General features: G+C 40.3%; 2 protein-coding genes across 12 annotated transcripts; both read right to left on the bottom strand.

Annotated features, from left to right (window-relative positions):
* Nucleotides 1-1,884: 1,884 nt before the first annotated feature.
* Nucleotides 1,885-2,668, bottom strand: LOC104596484 (small ribosomal subunit protein uS9-like). The gene has a single exon (XM_010257664.3). The coding sequence runs from the start codon at nucleotides 2,537-2,539 to the stop codon at nucleotides 2,105-2,107; it is 435 nt and encodes a 144-aa protein (XP_010255966.1). The 5' UTR covers nucleotides 2,540-2,668; the 3' UTR covers nucleotides 1,885-2,104.
* On the bottom strand, nucleotides 1,885-17,838 carry LOC104596485 (Chaperone DnaJ-domain superfamily protein). Of its 11 annotated transcripts, none has more exons than XM_088895240.1 (12): nucleotides 16,186-16,413; nucleotides 15,908-16,053; nucleotides 15,624-15,729; nucleotides 14,020-14,237; nucleotides 10,302-13,495; nucleotides 10,110-10,190; nucleotides 9,896-9,933; nucleotides 9,324-9,403; nucleotides 9,011-9,094; nucleotides 8,321-8,429; nucleotides 8,123-8,206; nucleotides 1,885-4,825 (listed from the first exon to the last, which is right to left on the bottom strand). In XM_088895240.1, the coding sequence occupies exons 5-12, from the start codon at nucleotides 10,647-10,649 to the stop codon at nucleotides 4,750-4,752; spliced, it is 900 nt and encodes a 299-aa protein (XP_088751366.1). In that variant the 5' UTR covers nucleotides 10,650-13,495; nucleotides 14,020-14,237; nucleotides 15,624-15,729; nucleotides 15,908-16,053; nucleotides 16,186-16,413; the 3' UTR covers nucleotides 1,885-4,749. The 11 variants fall into 11 exon arrangements, with proteins under 11 accessions (XP_088751366.1, XP_088751369.1, XP_088751361.1 ...); XM_088895243.1 differs by having other exon boundaries at nucleotides 14,020-14,129; XM_088895235.1 differs by having other exon boundaries at nucleotides 10,302-11,101; nucleotides 11,205-13,495; nucleotides 14,020-16,053.
* Between the last annotated feature and the right edge of the window lie 3,891 nt (nucleotides 17,839-21,729).

The raw sequence follows: 21,729 nt of genomic DNA, 5'->3' as shown, positions 1-21,729 counted from the left end.
TTGTTAAAGAATACATAAATGAAATCATTCCAGAATTCCAAAAATCATACCCACTTATCAAAAAATCCAGTTTCAACTTTCTAAGCTCGAACTCGAACGGGTCATTTTTGCCAAACTGCCATTATGATCTAATTTGAACCTTACGGACAAGAATCCATCCGACAATCTCTACCCTTTCTTCATCAATTGACGCATAATTAGACTTTCTAAAGGATATGATCTGGAGTGACTACATTGAAGAATGTCATTTTAAGGCAGATGTATTCTCTATTTCTCATTGCCGAGGGGACTGGAATATATTTACAAATATGAAAGCTGATTTGTTGAACATCATTAACATCAAAATAATGATCTCACAAAAACAACGGATACAAGAAAAATCCCATGTTGTATAGTCAGAACAATCAGAAAAACAAAATGAAACGTACATTCACGATGTGATTTAGCAAACATGAGAGCATTTTCTTGAAAAAACAGGAATAATTCGTCCCAATAATCGATTACAAACGACAAGCAACAGATACATAGAAAGGGGCAAGGACGAAAGATACAACATCTCATGCCAAAGAGCAATGGTTTGGGGAATGGGGCAACCAAAGCCATTCTCAAAATGAACAAAGCTCAAAGACACTATTAGGCGGTAGCTGATTTACAGCTTATAGATAAAAATCATTCAAGACACTATATGCTAAATATATCATCACTCAGGTAGGTAGTTCCAACCAGGGACTCAGAGTCTCAAATCAAAAGGAGAGGAGAACAAGAATGTGGTGAAGTTTTCCATTGCTTTGGTGGGGGTGTAGCTCATGGTTTTGGGTAATGACTAATGAGAAATCGAGGAGATAGACAACTAGAAACAAAGAAGGGTCGTGATATCCAGGAAACGAAATAATCCTGTAGATTGGACCTAGCAGTCTGCAAATCAATTCAATTCTTAGAGAGGTTGGTCAATCACATAGATGGTTGTCTTTCATAATCAGATACCTTGATTTCCAAAGGAATAAAAGAATCTAGGTCGTTCGATCCAATATAGACGCATTCAAGCGTTGATTGTTACGCGTATAGTCAAGCTAGGATTTTACTTGTCCCAAAACTAGTGAGCTCGATAGTAGAAATTCTAAACCTAATCATTTCTTTTAGATTCTAAACCCTAAACTCTCAGAAACTCAAGAACCAGATCAGATTTAATCCAGAGGACATAATATATCTGCAATTTCCCTAAATCATACTTATACTCATTCGATCTAATGTAGATGCATTATAGGGTTGATAGCTACCGTACAGTCAAGATATGAATTTCCATGTCTCAAAACTAGTGACCTCGAAAGCAGAAACCCTAAACTAATCATTTACGGTTAGATTCTAAACCCTAAAGTCTCAGAAACACAAAACCACCAGATCAGGCTTAACCAAAACAGGAGGATATCACATATCTGCAACTTCCTCTAATCACAATGATACTCATCCACGAGAAACATTCAGAGAAGAATTAGTAGAATACTCAACTACCACTGCAAGTAAACATAAATAGCAATGAAACAAAACATCACTTTGATACGGAATTCTAAACTCTAACATTGCATAATTAAAGTACTATACCATCCAATGTTCAAAAATTTCAAACTCAAACAAACTCCATAGCATAATGTCACTGGATCGTTCCTTAAAGAAGCCCTAACCGATACGAACCAAAAAGAGTGAACCAACGATTCGACTCCAGTAAAGTCTCAGAAACACAAAACCCCCAGATCAGGCTTAACCAAAACAGGAGGATATCACATATCTGCAACTTCCTTTAATCACAATGATACTCATCCACGAGAAACATTCAGATAAGAGTTAGTAGAATACTCAACTACAACTGCAAGTAAACATAAATAGCAATGAAACAAAACATCACTTTGATACGGAATTCTAAACTCTAACATTGCATAATTAAAGCACTATACCATCCAATGTTCAAAAATTTCAAACTCAAACAAACTCCATAGCATAATGTCACTGGATCGCTCCTTAAAGAAGCCCTAACCGATACGAACCAAAAAGAGTGAGCCAACGATTCGACTCCAGAAAGAGAAGTCTCTCCAACAGCAAACCTCGTTCCTCAACGGTATGATTTCTGGAACCTCGCACGAGCACCCCGCCCACCGAATTTCTTGGGCTCGCAACGCCGAGGATCCGCAACAAGCAGTGTTCGGTCGTACCTCACCAGAATGTCTTTGATCTCCTTCTTCGACTGTTCGTCTACGTACTTCTGGTAGTACGCAACCAACGCCTTGGCGATGCTCTGTCGAATTGCATATATCTGCGAGGTGTGCCCACCACCTCTTACTCGGATTCGCATATCGACGCCGGAGAACCGGTGCCTACCGAGCAGAAGAATAGGCTCGAAAGCTTTATAACGGAGGATCTCCGGCTCCACCAACTCGATCGGACAGCCGTTAATCTTGATCAGACCCCTCCCGCGCTTGCAGTAGGTAACGGCGACGGCCGTTTTCTTTCGACCAAAACATTGAACGGACTCTATCGGCGTCGCCATGGATGTACTCCTTCCCTCTTCTCCGCCTCTCTCTCTTAGCTATGCTCCTTCCCTCTTCTCCGCCTCTCTCTCTTAGCTATGCTCCTTCCTCTCCTTTCTAAACCCTAACCCTAAAATACAACAATCATGAGTGATGATATATATAGTATCCGAACTGGGATTTGCTCCTTACAGAGCGCTCTGCATATCGACATCACAGCCACATGTTACCGTCTATTGGTAACATCTTCGATATTTAATAAAATACAAATACGAAGATGTTCTCGATGTGCGGTTGGAACATGTTCTGAAATCGGTGTGAGTAGATCTGGATTCATAGTATCCGACTCTTACAAGCGAGATTTCGATTTACAGGATTTGGTTATTTTTTTGGATAGGGGGCGGCCAGGCGGGTTCAGACTTGGTTTACAAAATTTGGAATGAAAACGGATCGGATCGGATTCAATACTGTTTATGATGGATCCGATTGGATCTGATATGACTCAATCTGAATTCGAAACCTATTGGATTGATTTGATTCAATTTGTTTTTTTAATTAATAAACTATTAAAAATAAAATAAAGTATACTAATTTAAATAAAGAAAAAACAAAAGATACAAGTATTTTTTAATTATTTTCACCATATATATATGTTTTTTATAAAAAAATAAATAATATAACAAATTTATAAAAATACAATATAAATAATATATTTATAAATAAATAAATAACATATATATATATATGTATATATATATATTTATAAATATATAACACATCAGATTGGATAAGGCATAGGGGTGATCCGAATCTGACCCTTAGGATTTGATCCAATCCAAAGATTCAACCGGGGGGATCTGAATTCAACCATATATATTTATATATATATTCTCCATTTTTATGCCATATCGGTTTGAAGGAAATGGTAAAAAAAGGTGGGGAAATCTATATAAAATAGGGCTGCAACGGATGGGGACGAATGGGATCATATCTACCAAATATCTAGTGGATTCAAATTGAATTCTGATTATAATCGAATATTAAATAGTACAAATAAATTAGACTAAAAATGACCAAAATATTATATATTATTAATAAGATGAGTAAAAATGACTTTAATAATATATTTTATGAACAAAATGAATTAAAAATTACTTGTATAAAACTTTAACATTTAGTGAAAAATATAACATTAAGCCCAACTTCAATGATATAATATAATTTTTAAGTATATATAAGTGAATATATTTAAATCAAATCGAATCGAATTATATCAGATCAGGTAGAGATATATCCAAAGGGAGCGTTTGGAAATGCTGAGTTAAAGATTCAGCTAAGCTGATTTTATTGTTTTTTTTTTTTTTTTATAATCCAAAGTTGATTTATCTGCTTTAAAACGCTCCCAATAAATTATTTAAAAAAGTTGAAGAAGACAACCTTCAAATAACCAACTGATAATTGATTTGGGCTCTTCCGAATTTTCACTTATTAGATGTCAGGTTTTGGCTTTGTTTGATGAAAAGTCTAAAAAACCCAAAAGAGTACAGGCTCAAATAAAAATTCGCAAATATTATAATTCATGTGAATTGAGCATGTCCAAATGCTCAAAATAATAATTCATGCAATTTCAATTCATAACTCCCCTCCCTTCAATTACAACAATCCAATACACCTAAGGTTGTGTTTGGTTTGATAGAAAATAAAAGAGAAATAAAAAATTAAGAATTTTGTGAATTTACTTTTAAAAAGAAAAACTTTCCTTCATATTTTTGTTATTTTATATCAAACCAAACATAGCTTAAAAGGATTCTAGTTTTCAGTTATGATGTACTCCAAATTATGGGATTACTTTTTGGTGTAATGGTAAAATCTCATGGCTGACAGGCTTGAGAATGTATGTCATACAAACACCGAGTCCCATTGCTGTGTTGTAATGAAGGCTGCAACTTTGGCGGGTCTGGAATGAACATTCATCAAAATCTTTGATGGGCCAAATTGGGTGCCCAATTTGTTTCTATTTTCCATAATTTAAACATTTTTTTTATAGATGGAGAAATCAATTAAAAAGGGGAATGATGCTTGGAGAAAGAAAAAAAGAAACAAAACAAACTAGAGTTAGAAACATCCATCACATGACCCAAGCTTGCCAACCTGCCTGCTACGGAGTTCCCTTCTTTGAATGCATCCACAGAGGCTGTTGATGATGATATTTGAAATTTTGAATCGCCCTCTATGATGACAATGCTTCCAACACGACCCATGCTTCAGCTTCATTTATCGAACATTCGCCCAACCCATGAGAGGGCCTATCACATTTCAGATCACACTAATTGGATAGAAATTCTTAGATTTAATTTCCACTCCTTGAGAGTTCTGGCTATGGAAGACCAGAGTTGGTGCTAATACATGCAATACTAATCAAAGGATATTGGAGTTCCACAGTGAGCAGTCAACATCAATTTTTGAAGTGCACAAACAGTTCAATATCAGGTCTCCTCATTTGGGGAGATTGATGATATATTTTCCTTCTTTTTGAGAAAAGAGTTTATATTTGATTAATTAGTTTCAATTACGAGGAAAAAAAAAATAGAATGGGTCCAGCTCCCTCAGAGATTTCAGATGCCATTTGATGAAGGTAGATTTGGCCCGACCCCTTGGCTGTGCGACACATGAAAGTAACCGGGTATGACCTAATAGGAGCGTTAGCTCGACACAGCGACATAGCCATATCCCAAGAAGAGGCCCGAGCTCCCCAAGGAGAGGCCCCGAGCTCCCCAAAAGGAACCCACACTTCCCAAGAGGTAGAACCCGAGCTTTCCCTAGAAATCCCGAGCCTTACAAGGAACCCCGCGAAAGGCGAAGCTCGAGGTGACCCACCTCGGGTCAGTCCGGGCCACACCCCGGCACCTCGGGTCAGTCCGAACCCATCTCCTACCCGAACTCAAGACTTCACCTCGTGCACCACCCCAACACTTCGGCTCCAGGTCGCAAGACTGAATAACTGTACCTGACAAAGAAGTTCGTAATCTGAGGCGGTGCACCTGACTGATCAGGGATTTAACAAATGACAACCGCACTCCAACGGCCACCTGCTACCGCCATCTCAATTGTTACAGAGACGGCCCTAACAAAGAAGATAGTGGCGGTTATGCCTGCCCCTCCCACAAAGACAGTTACACCTGATCTAGCAGAGGCTTGGGAGTGAGTGCACTAGGGTAGTTATACCTTTTGATGAATTAGGACAGGCGTGGGTCTTTCCGTGTCCAGATATGCTTTCGGTTGTTGGCCCGAACCATTTTTTTCAAATTTCAATAGCCAATGGCCCAATGGGTGACTCTAAATTTCTATGGAAGGGCATTAACTAATTTGTACCCTTGGTAGGTTTATCAACCCGTGCCTGGGCTCAACCCATATCCAAATGACCAAACTCTATAGAAACATTGTTTGCTTTAATTGGGTGTGTCAATGGGTTCGGGTCCTTTGGGTCAGGTAACTGAACCATCGCATCAAATGACCGGTGGAAATCTGTTAATGAAAAGGAGAAAGAACAGATCTGTAGATAGACATACTATAGAGGAGAGGGTATACAAGTATGCAACGAATATAACTAACTACTAAAACCCACATACTAATCAGAATAGCTCGATTGGCATGTTAGCTGGGTAGTCCTAGCAGAGACGTGGATTAGGGTTTAGTCTGTAGGCCTAAAAGCCAGGATGCCCAGCATGGGCTTATTTAAGAACGGGCCTACGCCTGCAATTTCAGTTCCAACAAGTGCATCGGGCCAAAACTGAATTTACACAGATGTCCTAAACCATGTGCTATGCCCAAAAAGCAAAAAAACATTTGAAGTAGCATTTTTCAGATAAACGTTTATCTAAAAAAACACCTCTCAGGAAAATCCCACGGAACCAAACATACGCTAAATGTGTATGGATTTTAATTTCCATTGAAATATGTATAGGAGATGAAGAGTTTTTGGATGGGCGGCAAACCACTAAGGAGTCATTTTACAACACGAATTGTTTTTCTTGTTACTGGTTCTAAAATCAAGTCAAAACAATTTCATTTGAAAAGATATTGTTTCTTAAAATAAAAACACAAAAAACATGTTCTTGGTTGTGTATATTTTTTGTTTTTAAAACTAAATTCAAAAACATGTTCTTGAATCTGGCTTCAAATACATGTTTTGATCTGATTATTCAATACCATGTTACAAATGCAAATATGTACAGTATAAATACAAATGCAAATAATACAAAATAATACAAATGCAAACAAAATAATACAAACAATTTGCATTTGTACAAATGCTAGTTGCATTTTTGAACCAAAGGCTTAGTTGCATTTTTTGAACCAAATGCAAATATGTACAGTATAAATACAATGCAAATAATACAAATGCAAACAAAATAATACAAACAATTTGCATTTGTACAAATGCTACCGAACACCCCCTCCCCTTAAAGGAGCAATTTTTGAACCAAAGGCTTAGTTTGGAAGGAGTACAAATGCAAATATGTACAGTATAAATACAAACAAAATAATACAAAATACAAGGTTTTGCACTCTACATATTCGCATTTGCACTCCTTCCAAACTGAGCCAAAGAGACAGGAAAACAAAAAAGAGTCTCATGACAAGAGTAGGTTAGAGTATCCGATTAACAACTACACTGCATAACAAGAATTACAACAGTTAAGCATGGGCCTGTCTTGAACAGCCAGCCCTGCAACCGAACATGATCTATACGGAGATAAAAGTTAAATATGGCATTTTCCTTTCACCAAAGTTGAATTTGGTGTTTTCCAAAGAACACATGAACCATAACATGCTAGTTGTTGGTGGCATAATAAACAGATTAAAAATCTTGTAACTGTCCACAACTTTCCACCTCTTTGTAATTTTCAGAGTAAAAGTAAAAGAACATGCCAATTATCATACTTTAAAAGCTACGTTTTTTTTTTTTTTGGTAGTGGAAAGTTCAACACTAAAGGTAATAAAGAGTATATGGAAATTACAAAAAATAGGTATTTTAGCATATTTCATATGAGTAATTTACAGAGGCATTTCCTTGAATTTCTTGGAAAATTTGGTAAAAATCTCAGGCTGAAGCATGAGAACATAGGTTGGAGTATAAAAGTGGCCACTTTGTGTGGAGGACAAAAAAAAAGGTCAGGTCAATATGTAGTCCATACCCCAGATAACTGGGAACAACATTGGATAATGCCCTTATTTCTTTCAATTTCTATTTGTATTTTCGAGCATCACCAAGTGTTTTTCCTTTTCCTAACCAGCAAAAAATCTTGTGAAGATGTCAACACATGCATTAGGAAACAAGAAAAGGAATCAATTCCTGGAACCAAAGCCAGAGTAAGAAAAGGGGCATAGGTACCACACCTTACCATTAGGTCCATTACCATTGAATTTGTCCAAGGCAACATTAGGTAGTTAGCATCTATCTATACTCCATCTAGATTGTGGTATCACTAGCTAAAGAACAACTTCAAATATATACCAGGAAATGACCGTTGACAATTAATCATCAAAACCAATCTACATGTTGTGTGGAAGCTTTTGGTTGCTTCTTGGGTTTCTGATACCTGTTGTTCTCAAATTGAGCTTTAGTAATGAGAGAATAAAGCAAGTCTGCCTCCGCCGAACTGTTATAAGTCATGCACAAGATACTGCAACAATGAAAATAAACAAAGAAAATGAGAACAAGAATTTTAAAACAATATACATCATAAGTTGAAATGCTCAAGAATTCATAAAAAAGTGTGGCAAAAATAAAATACAACCTTTCAAGTAGCTCCTCAAGAATAATTCTTTGAGAAGGTGTGACATAATGAATACAACTTCTTGGGCACTGGCTAACTGCAACCTGGACTTGGTAATCTTCATCATGACCTGCTAAAAATATAAATTGTTGTTACTGAAATGAAACAACTGCTGGAGGAAGGTAACTATGAGTTAAAATAAAATACAACTGCAACCCTGAAATAGAAAATCATGTATTTCAATTCAAGATAGTGAGCCTGTCCAAGCTAGAGGGTTCCACCACATTTCCCTTACCTCTTCCAAATTAATTAGCATACAGGATGGCCACCCTCATCATATGTATGCTCATCGGCTCATCCTTGATAACTTAATATAGTTCAATGCAGTTCTCATGAGTCTAAGGCAGTAGTGTGGCCATTTTTCTGAAGATAGATGCCTGACTTTCTATCCTGCTTTCCTCGTTAGGGCATCTTTGAGATCTTCAAATGGGTAATTCTAACATTCAGGTGTTAAATATCTTCACATAACCTTTTCCAGCATAAAGGGGGATTATCCCCTTTGTAATTCAACTTGATTTAAACTACCCCTTCATGCTTGTTCCTTGACATAGTGCAAAGCATGTATTCTACAGGCATACATGAAGAACACTATATAGTGCACGTGTAAAGAGCTATCCATGAAATAGAAACTTAGAAAGGATGAAGTCCGACCTTGAGAAGTTACACGTGCAGTACCAGTTGAAGACATGAATGAGAAGGCATGAGGTGCTGTTTTTACGCAAGAATAAGGGCATCCTGCAAAAAGTAGATAAAAGGGAAGAGTGAAAATATTTAAGCACCAAGCAATGGATGTGATTAACTTTTTAACCAATAATGTCAGCCCTCTATGTAGACAAAGAATCAACCAATGGAAATGATTCTTCACTATGTGAGATGTACTGCAGTTATTCCTTCAAAGTTGTATGAAGGAGCTGTATGACAAATTAAACAGGAAAAAACAGAAATAGAATGAAGCATTTGATACCTTTCCCAAGACAAATAGACTCATTGACAAATAGATCCAATGCCTCACATTCTGGCTCATCAAAAGGATCCAAACTCTCCCTGCATGTGCATCCAGTGGTCAGAGCAATGTATAAACTGACTCAAAATGAAACAACGAAAACTAATCCAAAATTCTATATTGAATGGTTGAAAGGATTAGATAAGAAAAAGAAATCTCGATGAGCATAAAAATGGACCAAGCATAACAGAACAATATTAGTAGACCTTAACATACAATCACAGAAACCACCAACTTTTCCTTTGCAATGCGGTGGGGAAATGGTTAAAAACAATTCAGGAAGGCCGAAAACCTGTTAGTAGAACTCGGGCACTGATCCTGAGCCGACATTATAAAGAGGCCTCCCCTTGCCACTCATCCAATGAGAGCGTTTGGATATAAAAGAAAGAACCCAAAGCAGAATCGTGTATATAGCACGAAAGATTCAAAAATTTAAGCACAATCAACAGTTATTTGCTAAAATCAAGGATCAAAAGGAGGTTTAACATTCGCACATTCTCCAATTTACTAATCAAACTCGATACCCAATTTACCTCAAAGTAGTCTCAGATTGGTGGTATTTCGACAACATCTGCACCCATAATTAAACAGTAGTATTTTGTGAATCATTTCAATCACTTTGCTTTTAATAGAAGAGTACTGAAACCTACCAAGGAAACAACTAGAAATCAAGCAAAACATTTGAGACCCATCCATCTTGTTCTAAACAACGCTTGATGTGTTGTTACAATCAGTAATCAGCAATACCTCGTATGCCTGAATCACCCGTCGGATCATTGTATCCGAGTCCCTAGCATCTTTGCAAACGTCGGGATGAAACTGCTTTACCTGAGTTTTACCAATAATAATAGAAACCAATCATGGAAACTTGCTTTCTAGCTTTTCAAAAACTGAAAGGAAAGGGAGGGGATTAAGGAATTATTAGAATAGTACACGTACTTTGGTTCGGAAAGCAGCTTTGATGTCAGCCGGCGAGCAGTCTCGGTCGACCCCGAGAACGTCGTAGGGGGAGGTGGTAGAGAGCCAATCATCTTCACCTACACTCGCTTTGCAGTTGACAGTGAATCGAGATATTGAAGAAGAAGGGAAGAAAGTTGGTTTTTGGGCTCCCTGTGCAGGGCAAGGAAACTGAAAAAGAGAAGGGAAACGAAGGCCGTGTCTGGTGCTGGTAACGGCTTTTGAGAAGGGAACTAGCTGAGCGCTTGTACCTGAGAGGAACATCCCCTTCTCTCTCTCTTTCTCTCTCTCTCGCTCTCGGCTCGCCCGCCCTTGTATGGTTGGTGGCATATGTGTAAATGAGCAGACAGCCAAAAAAAGTATGTGGTCTACGTGCGTGCATCAAAAAATACAGACCACATTCGAATCCTCTACTGGCCCACTGAGGCTTTGCCGATTCAACTGGCTCATAGAATATCATAAATCCTCAGAAAACAGAATATATTACATCTACATAATAACAGTTAACAGAGCTCGCTCGTGTTCTATGAACCCTGAATCCTCTTCAGAATATATTCACCCTCTTCAACAAGCATCCCACCGGAATCAAGGTAGCGCTGCTGCAATTCCCCTCCCTCTCTCTCCTTTTTATTCTTCATTTCTTTCGGTCTTCTCGCTCTTTGGTCTCCCCTGCTACAACGGAGACGGAGTCTTTCCCAAATCACCATTGGCTGTGCATCCCCTTCCTCTCTCTTCTTGCCCTTCTAATCATTAACCACTTCCCACTAGTCATTCCCTCTTCTCTTCATAATCATAACCACACAGAAATCTCAAGTCAATCATGCGCATCTTAATTTTCGTAATGACAAAATAAGCACTAAGAAAACGCAAAACAATCTATTTAACCTTTCCTATTACGGTTGGTTTGTTGCTGTTAAAATCTCCTTTCATATCTTCAACACCTTCACCCACCACAAAACGATTAAGAACGCAATGTCTAGTCTATAAAACAAACAGAGCATATTCTCAAATTCTGAGTTGAAAACCCCAATAGTCTAAGCAGGGTTGGAAAGACGAAACCCAAATAACCGAATTCAATCGATAAAATCAAAGGAAATTTTGCATTAAACCTGAGAGGGATGGGGAAGAGCCATGTAAAATCCACAATTAAACAAAAAAAAAAACAATTAAAAATGACGAATCAGACTGCTGCTTTTTTCTTTTTCTTTTCTTTTTTCACAGTAGAATGATATGCTGGAATGACTTTACCCTTACGAGCAAAGCAAGCAAAAAGATGGGCCATTGGATTTAAATGTCTATTTACATCAATAAGCAAGAAGGATTGAAAACTAAGCAGCAGCCTCCGGATGTGAGCCCAATGCATCTGTTCTACCCATGAACTTGGTTTGGTGTGAATTGTGAAGAGATTAACTAGTTTTTGACAATCAGAATATATTGTTATATCAACTATATTGGCTGTTGAAGCTGCTTCTAGACCACTAGCTAAGGCACGAAGCTCTGCATCATAACTTTCTACGGCCCAACAACTTCTTCCTTCAGCTATTGTGAAGTTTCTATTGGTGTCTTCTTGTCCTGCAGCACCTGTGTTTGGGTTAAATGAGCCATCTATGTGAAGAGTAGCACAATCCCCTACACTGATCATGTTAATGCATTGTTCTTGCACACCCCTTGCCAATAGATTGCTATCACCAGAGATGTAGTATTTGGCTTTGCTTATTATATCAAAAGGCACCATCTCAAATCCATCAAATATTTTCTTGTTGTGTGCTTGCCATATTAGATATACCATCACACAAAATTTCCCAAAGTAAGAAGAGATTTCTTGCTTGGTCATTTGAAGTTGCAAAGACCTAAGCCACTCTTCAACTAAGAGTTGCAGAGGTTGCATCACCATTGCGTCTGGATTAATCCCAATCTATGCTTCACACCAAATAGCCCTAGCATAAGAGCACGTGAAGAAGAGATGATGAAAAGTTTCTTGTTGTTGTAAACAAAAACAACAAATTTGATCATGTGGAGATAGCCATTTAGCACACTTGTCCTTTGTTAATACACCATCCCATAACGCTTTCCAGACAAAACCTTGGCATCTATAAGAGATCTTAAGCTTCCAAAGCAGATTCCAATTGAAGTGAGGGGCTGAAGGAGAAGGCAATAATGAGAGAAAACTTTTATACACAGATTTAACTGCAAAAACCCCAGAATTGGTTCTTTTCCAAATCATTTGGTCCCTTACTAGATCTGTCTGAGGTCTTATTCGTGTGATGTGACTCATTGTAGCCTCATCAAAGAAATGTTGTAGCACTCTTAGATCCCATGTATATTCCCCACTTAAAAGGTCTGCTACCTTCGGCTTCAAGGTGTGTGACTCACATGTAGGACTTGCTATCGGTACTCCACTTGGAATAGTTGGTACCCAAGGATCATCAAAAGCTGATATAGATGAGCCATCTTTTACAATCCATAGTAGATTTGGCTTTAAATCAACTAATCAACTATGAGCTTGTTTCCACCATTTAGAGCTTTGCTGCCCTTTCTTTGCCATGAAGGGATTACATTTAGGAAAATATTTTTCCTTAACTAGTCGGCGCCATATACTGCTCTGTTGTGTAAACAACCTCCATATCTGTTTGTTGAACATAGTTTTATTCATTAATAGGCTCTTCTTGAATCCTAATCCTCCGGCTGCTTTAGGAAGACATAATTTTTGCCATGAGATTGTGTGCTTAACACTATGTGATTCAGCTTGCCACCAAAAGTCCCTTGTGAGCTTATCATATTGGGTATGAAATGTATTAGGAAGAATCATAAATGCCATTGAATAATTTGGAATGGATTGTATGACTGACTTCACTAATGTGGTTCTTCCCGGTTGAGAAAGTAACTTTGAGCTCCATGAATTAATTCTAGAGTGTATGCGGTCCAACAATTCTTTATTGGAAATCTGATTTTTGGCATTTATTTCCACTCTAGAACCTAGATATTTAGTGCCCCACATGCATTTACTCACCTTGATAACTTTGGAGAAGAACTTTTGATGCTGACGTGGTACATTTCTGCTAAACATCAAGTTTGGTTTCCCATAATTGATTCTCTGGCCTGATGTCTTCTCAAAGTTGTGAAGTATTTGTCTGAGGGCCTTGATTTGCGGTAGATCAGCTTTACAAAAAAGCATGCTGTCAAGAAAAGAGGGAGAAGTACCAATCAGCCCAGATCAAAATTTATTAGGCCCAAAGTACAGGGAGAATGCATCTGACTGTGAAGGCAGGATGTGGTTTATAGGGGGGAGAGGGCTAGTTGTAGGGGGGGGCGGCTGGAATTCAGAATTCTGCATTGTGTGCTTCCGTACTTTTCCCAAGAAAAGATGTGTGATAGGTGTGCCATCATGACATAATTTGGTACCTTCTATGAGACCTGAATTAGGCGCATTGTTTAGAAATTAGGTGAGAACCTCCATGCCAATAATAAATAAATAAGGCAAGAATAGGTCTCCTTGATGAAGGCCTCCTTTTGAGATGAAAGTAGCCATGGGCTTCCCCTCCTAATTTGATGGGAAAAGAGGGAGTGGAGATGCACTGATGTATTAGATTGTACCATTTACTGGGAAAATTCATTTTATGTAGAGTCTCTTGTAAAAATTCCCACTCCAGTCTATCAAATGCTTTCAACATGTCAAATTTGAGGGCTATGTATCCCTTACCTCTTTTCTGAGCTTTCATCATATGTGCAACTTCCCTTCCCTTACTAGAAGATTGTTGTCAACAATTTGCCTCTCCTTTAAAAACTTGTCTTAAATGGTGAGATAATCTCCTGCAGCATTGGTTGTAATCTCATGACTAGCCATTTGGAAATGATCTTGTAGAGCACGTTGCAAACGCTAATTGGCCTGTAACTGGCTGCATCCATTGGTTGGTTGTTCTTTGGAACAAAAACCAAATTAGTATTATTTATCTCCTTAGGTAAAAGCTCAAAATTGAAGAAATGACCACCATGTTATAGATATCGTTTCCTATTGTATTCCAGTATTGTTGGTAGAAGAAAGCTATAAATCCATCTGGGCCTAGGGCTTTACGAGGGTGCAGCTACCGAGACTTCTTCATAAGTTGGTGGTTGCATCAATGAGATCACATGGTTGTTTTGAAGCTGAGGGAGAGAGAGTGTCTAATGATGAGGGATCAAAATTTTCATCCACTCCTCCAACTTCCAAAATGATATTCTTGAAGATTTTTGCTATTTCAACCTTGTTGGAAGTCCAGGTATCGTATGCTTTTTTTTATCCATTCTATATTATTTTTTATATTCTTGCTGAAAGAATTTGATGTTCTTGCCTCCATCCCTTAGCCAGAGAGCTCCCTTGAGTTCAACCTCTATAATTGCTCATCTTTTCCTAAGCTAGTAGTAGTATTCTTGTACAAGGAGGTTTAATTGGTTTGAGTCTGCGTCGGAGCCTATGCTCATTTGGAGACTAGAGATGTGACTTGAGAGCCTTTGGAGTTGGTCTTGTGTGAGACCAAATTTTTTTTGTTGTTTACATTGTTTCAATTTTGAAATGATTTGAAAAGCTGGGGTACCACTCATATAATTTTCCCATATGTCAGAGATGGTCTTTAAACAATCTGGATGCTCAGACCAAAAGGGGAGGAAATGAAATTGAGACCTAGTCGATGGACATATGTCTGTGGAGAACTGGTTGAGGGAAAAGGTGTGTCCAGCTTGTGGTTGCTAGAGCTCAGTCTAATCTCTTCCATTAAATGATTTTGGATAATCTTGGAGTTGAATGACGAAATTTTTTTTTTGATCATGATGAAGATAAATGCCACTCATGCCACCCAAAAAAGCCACGGAAGAGTATTGCAAGTGCAATAAATATTTTCATATTTCTTTCCGCTGCTATGTTTGTGGATGGCCATAGAACAAGAGTAACTGGCAAGGGTGATGAGGGGAGTTTTCAACCTGTATTGTTATAAGGTTTATTTGCACTTACAGTGCTGTTGTTCTAGCAACATAACAGTCCACCTAATAGACCTTCTGCTTCTTTACAAATATGTCTATCGAACCTCAACCTCTTCGTAAGCTTAAGACAGTATAATCATAGTTGTGAACAGACACCAGTATATGATGTACATAATGAATTAAGAGGGAATGAGTGACCTGTCAACAAATTAAAGAAACTGCTGCCACCTAGAGTAATAAATGTTAGACAGACACGTGTTGTGTTATGTTGTGTTGTGGCGTGTAATGCATACTAGATACGTGGATTATAAGATGTCAGTACCCGAGTTAGATGAGTCAACTCGCTCGTACCTTGTTGGATTATAATCTCTGTCCCATGGCGTCCATGTTGCTGCTGTTAACCCAAACTCAGAGTCTTAAGACTTTTGTCTTGTTGCGCAGAAGGTTGAAATACAGGCTTGATGGCGACAAGTTTAAGTATAATGGATTCCAAAACAGGGAACCAAATTCAGAAATTAAAAAATCGATGCCGGAAAAAACCTTACTTGGATGATGACGATGACATTAATTCTACCCGTGAAATCTTAAGTGTAAAAAGATGGAGAAATTTACAGGCTTGATGCCGGAAACCTTACCTGAAAATTATCGAAATCAGAATCCATTGGCGCCTCCCAGACCGCACAGGAGTACTCGTATGAATATGTTGCAGCGGCGACCAAAGCAACTGAATCTTCTTACGTCCATGCCGATTTGGTTGGATGTAGGAGAAAGTCATTCCTCTCTGCTTAACATTAATATCTATAGTTAAAAATTTGAAGAAATTCCCAGAAACATTGTGAAAAAAGTTGCAAATGCCACATTTAACATTAATCAGAATAAGACAAAAGAGATTTTCTATGAATATTGCTCTCACTAGTGAAGAACCATTCTATTTGGCATCGGAAACATGCTCCACCAACAGTTTGCAGGAAATGGGTGGGGTGAGACTTGAGAGAGGGAGAGAAAGGATTCTAGAATGCGAGGGATGAGCGAGAAGGGTTTTTGGAGAGTCATTATTATTATTGGATGGATTTTTTAGAAAAGATAATTTTATTTTACTTTTTGTTTTTTCACAACCAAAAAGTCATATTAAACTTTTTTCAAGGGAAAATTCCCGATATTGAGGTCGGGTGCCGATTTAGCACCCAAACTTTAAAATTACCCTAAGATCAGGTTCCGAGAACCCAAATCTCTTTATGGAGGTGAAGCCTCCATCCACTATCAACCAGACGTTCTTTGTCGCATCGAAGAATGCTTGCAGTAATGGCTGAGTGTGCAGGTGGTTCCCTGTTGCCTTAGCAACTTACACCATATACTTTGACATCGATCTCAACCACACTGACATTGCTAGGTACCCAAGCTTGGCCTCTCAATGGATCTGGCTGACTAGCTCTTTTCCACCTCAACTCCAACCGTTTCTGCAGCATCTTCCCATATACCATTTTTGCGGATCTGGCTCTTTGATAAGGACTTGAACAACTGCTTCCAATTTGGCATTTTGAACAACCTCGGAAACTCCCCCATCTCCGTCATCGTGTTGTCCAACAACAACCTCGGCGGTTACATCCCCAAGGCCTACTTCTGCCCACCTATGGGTAGATGAAGAGCTTGGAGCAGTTCGACGTGGCTTACAATATGTTTATTGGGGTTGTACTGGCGGTAGTGTTTTAGCTATCGAGATTGGGATTAAGATGATAGTGATCGACAAGGGTGGTGGTGGTGGAGGAGCAGTGGACAACATAGGGGAGGGGATGCAATGCAGCGACCATCCTTACAGAAAGAATCCAGGTGGCATCTGCGGCTTCTACTTACAAGAGAAGCTGGGTGAGCTACTGTCCTCAATCCGCTGTAGAGGCTTGTTCTCTCCGATAACAAACAAATTCAACACATCGATCCCAGCTGATCTCAGCGATTTGAAATCACTTCCAAATTCCTACTTACTCCCATGTTCATTGGTTACATAAGGCAACTTGGACCAGGCTTCTGGTGGTGGTGATGGTGGTTGGGAAGCATGACTTGGTGGCAAAGGAGGTGATTCTATGACGCACCCAAATGGAGGTGAGAGAGAGATAGAAACATGTGGTGGCATAGCACTGGTTGGAGGTGGGTAGAATTCTTCTGCGAGTGGAGGCGTTGTATAATGATGGATTGGTGGCGGCACCCCAATATGTGGTGGAGGTGGCAATGGTTGTGTATAAAGGTGATGGGTTCGAGGAGAAGGAAGATAGGGAGGAGGTGAGGTGAGGCATAACCAGAATAATGAGTTGGTGGTGGTGGTGATGCGTAAGGATAATGATGGATTGGTGGTGATGGCAGGTAATTTCTAATAGGAGGTTTCTGCTTAGTCTGGTTAGTTGGATGCAGAGATGGAGGTTGTGGTATAATAGGCTGCTTTGTCTTCAGTGGTGCTTCTTTCAACATGGTTGACTATGGCGGAGGAGGCTTGAAGAATCTGGGCGAGTGGACCGAACTTGGCAGTGGGGGTTGCAGCATGGGAATCATTGCTCCCAGTGCAGAGAAAGAAGTAGCACCACCCTTGCTGCCACTACCACCGCCAGAGATCAGCGTAGTACACTCCAGTGCTTCATTGGTGAAGTAGTTAAACAAGTATGTAATTGTGGAAGGTTGGGAGTTTACACTTGAAGGGTATTTTTGTCTTTTTGCATGCTATTTGACGGTTAATTAACATAGCGTACTAGATTGCCGCAAAATGAAAGTTCGGGTACTAGATTGTCGCGTTTTAAAGTTCAGGTACTAAATTGGCACTCGGCCTAAAGTACAAGGTACTTATCAGGAATTTTCCGCCAACTTTACTCCAACGTTTGGCAGTGAATACATGTCACACATAAAGAGATAAATCAAAAAGCCTAGGCTGTTTTCTGCAAACAGCCAAAGTATTCCCTGGATGGTGAGTTTTGGAAAACAAAATCTCCCTCACATTAACATGGGTTTCCGAGATGTTTTGAAATGTTGGGTGCTCAAAAACTCATGACGAGTTTTAGACAATTTCCCTTACAATACAATTAAACGCTTGTCTTGACCTCTACCCCAAATTGGTTAGAGACAAAATCATGCACCTTGGGGTGGGCAACTTATCACAAGTGAACACGTTAGAGTACAAAGCACTACCGTGTTCACTTGTGATAAGTTGCCCAGCCCGCTATGCACTATGTGCAGTTTTTAGCCTCACATCCAAATCATAGTTTTTACTTTGGGAAAATTATAGTATGTGCCAACTCAACATTTAAAATTATGCTGCAAGTTGGTTCAAAAATCAATAAAGCTTTGACAATCAGCTCTATATTTCAAATTATAAAATCCCCTGTCATATCATTGAAGGCTTATCTTGTTGTTTCCAACATGGAACTCTCAACTCTTGTTGGACACAGTAAAAAGCATATACCTGATGAGGGCAGATTTGGTCATCTAATGTAATTGTGACACATGGCATCCCTAAACAGTTGGACGCCACCTAGGTGATAATTTGGAGTCCCAAATCGTAGTTCGTCTTCGCCCCCACCTAGCGACCTGCCTTTACCGCCAACCTAGAGACTTCGACCACAACTTAGGCCGGCTAGGAGCACCTCGTCTAGGGCCGACCTGTAGCATCTCGTCACTGGCCGATGTGACCTCGACGTGAGGAGCGACCTCCCTCGAGGGCTTACCAACCTGACTGAGGTCCAAGAGGCAACTTATGAGTTGTGCTCGCCAACAAATTCGGTATGCATATCCCGACACTCCCAAGTTTCTCAGAAGTTGGTCCACGTACCGAGTGTTCCGAGAGGATGACCAATGTGTGTGGCGATTACCTCCGGAAATATCAGACCAGTTAGGCAACCTCCCGAAAATCTCAGATGCGGTGCGTGAAGCCCACGCCAAACAAAGCCTATATATGGGCACTAACCCCAATGACACGAAGGGGTACGCGCGGTTACTTACATCCAAGCTCTCTAGGATACAAACTTTTAGCTCGCACAACCCAGTACTGACTTAAGCATCGGAGCGACCGTGCCGAGAAATTCACCCCGGGTCCTCTAACATTGTTTCCTTGCAGGTCTCTTCGAAGAGCTACCCATCTCGGCACCCAAGTAGCCTCTTAATTCAATCCAGTCAGTTCAACATCCAAGCCTTTATCCAGCAGAAATACTCCAGCTCGACCTCTGAGTCATCAGACACCGGGAAGTAGTCAGAACAACAAGGTGTTGCCAAAAAACCCTTCATCAATTGGTGCCATCTGTGGGAAATGCTACAAGAAGCTAAGTTCTCACCTTCTAAAAGGCTAAGTTCTCATCTTCTAGAAAACTAAAGATCTCACCTTTTAGAAATTAAAGTTTTCACTTTCTAATTTCCATTTTTATGAACTCAAAGGCACTTTTGAGCAGCATCAACACCCATAACGAATACCGATTACTAGGGGGCAAAAACATTTATGATGAACCTAGAGAACCCCCCTGTGACAATAAACAAGTGCAAACCGAACTCAGCATCCCTAGTACCCCAGATAAATACCCTGCTACCGCATGTGAACGCCCATCTCCCCGCGGTAGAGCCATCAGCAGTTCCCACTGGGATTGAAGCACGGCAATTCCATGAGATGAAGCATGAATTTCCAGATGTGAGCACGGGAGCAGCTCGACGTATTCATGTTGATGCAAAATAGGCAATAGCAGAACAACCTTAACAACTAGCAGTCTAGCAACAGGCACCTCGGAGTAAGGCTGCCCCTACAAGTCAAGCCAATCATGGTTCCTGTAGGAAGTTGATGGCCAACAGAATAAGCAACTCTACCGACTTTATTTCAGCCCGAATAAGCCTCATTAGTCCTCTCCGCGAGGTCTCCCCTACAGATTGAACCCTTCGCGGCTCCTGCGTGAGTTAGCGGCTTATGAACTATGTGAATGCCCTTACGGGTCAAGCCCCTCAAGGCTCCCGAGCAAGTCGGCGACCTACAGTCAGTAGAGCTGCCTCCGCAGGTCAAGCTCCCTATGGTTTCTCGTAGGAGTGGACGACCGGTGTCATTACGAGGCTGATGCAGCACAGCCATGGCCCTGAACTGCTGATTCGCACCAACAACAACATTATGCCCTCACAAGGGGGGGGGGGGGGGCAGAACATGTACGTCGTGGTCTCGCAAGCACTCACCTAGGAAGATAATCCCACGGGATGATGTAGAAGCATCCATATGAGAACCACGTAGGCGGAAATGTCAGGCCGCACATCTGCCAAATAATATTAAGGAGAGTGGACTACAAAGTCGCTCTTAGAGCCAAGGGTTAAAGTGTCGAGCTGATAAAAGACCTTGGCACCACATGAGACCCAATTGCCTCTTCGGCATGGGCAAAGATCAAGGATAAGGAGAGTGGACCGCGAGTCGCTCCCAGAGCCTAAGGGCTAAGGTGCCGAGTTGATAAAAGACCTTGACACCACATAAGACCCAATCGCCTCTTTTTCATGGGCAAAATAAAAAGCAGTTCGCATTCAATACAAGAAAGAGAACAAAGAAAAGACTAGTTCGCTTTCAACACCATGATAGATGTAAACTTAGTCGATCTCTTCACAATAGACCTCCACCTCGGTTTCAGGCTCCACATCGAACTCACTGGCTACTCTTTTGAGAACCAATTCGAAGGACGCTACGTCGAAGTCTACCTATGTGGAGCGACCTAATAAAGCAGTCACATAGAATCCCCTCTTGAGGATGGCATGATAAACTTCACTCTTGAGGTAATAGTCGGATTGTAGAACCCCTTGACGGTTCCATCCCTAATAAGGTAAATGTCCTCAGGGTATCTGCTCCACCTCTCCTCGAATAGATGAATTCGCTCTCGTGCCCCGATAACCAAGACGACAAGGTCCTGCATAAGGCTACAAACACTTGGACTCTTCTAACTTGAGAAGCAAATTGGACCGACACTTACGACTACGAGCTTATCGAATTAGTCATTCCATGCCAAAAGGAGAGATCTACTCCCTTTGCCGATCTACTTTCAGCTCGGGAGTGGGGGGCATTTGATGAGGGCGGATTTGTCCCTCCAATGACATTGTGACACACATCCCGAAACAACTAGACGACACCCAGACACCACCTAGGCAATAATTTGGAGTCCCAGATCGTAGTTCGTCTTCGCCCCCACCTGGCGACTTGCCTTTACCGCCAACCTAGCGACTTCGACCACAACTTAGGCCGACTAGGAGCACCTCGTCTAGGGCTGACCTGTAGCATCTCGTCACTGACCGATGTGGCCTCGACACGAGAAGCAACCTCCCTCGAGGGCTTGCCGACCTGATTAAGGTCCAAGAAGTGACATGCGAGTTGTGCTTGCCGACAAATTCGGTATGCATATCCTGACACTCCCAAGTTTCTCGAAAGTTAGCCCACGTACCGAGTGTTCCGAGATGATGGCCAATGTGCGTGACG

The sequence above is a fragment of the Nelumbo nucifera genome, chromosome 1 (assembly GCF_055504915.1).
Source record: "Nelumbo nucifera cultivar China Antique chromosome 1, China Antique-T2T, whole genome shotgun sequence".
NCBI classification, from domain to species: domain Eukaryota; kingdom Viridiplantae; phylum Streptophyta; class Magnoliopsida; order Proteales; family Nelumbonaceae; genus Nelumbo; species Nelumbo nucifera.
Note: the sequence above shows the minus strand (reverse complement) of the source record. Positions and strands in the feature narration are given on the sequence as shown.

Bases quoted from the DNA above. Each gene is read 5' to 3' on its own strand.
- LOC104596485 (XM_088895237.1), bottom strand. From the start codon at position 10,649: ATGCCACCAACCATACAAGGGCGGGCGAGCCGAGAGCGAGAGAGAGAG. The intron at 9,404-9,895 runs GTAAATTGGGTA...ATGCACATGCAG, and splicing joins CAATCTGAGACTACTTTGAG to GGAGAGTTTGGATCCTTTTG. The intron at 4,826-8,122 runs GTATCAGAAACC...GAAATGTGATAG, and splicing joins GCTCAATTTGAGAACAACAG to GCCCTCTCATGGGTTGGGCG.
- LOC104596484 (XM_010257664.3), bottom strand. From the start codon at position 2,539: ATGGCGACGCCGATAGAGTCCGTTCAATGTTTTGGTCGAAAGAAAACG.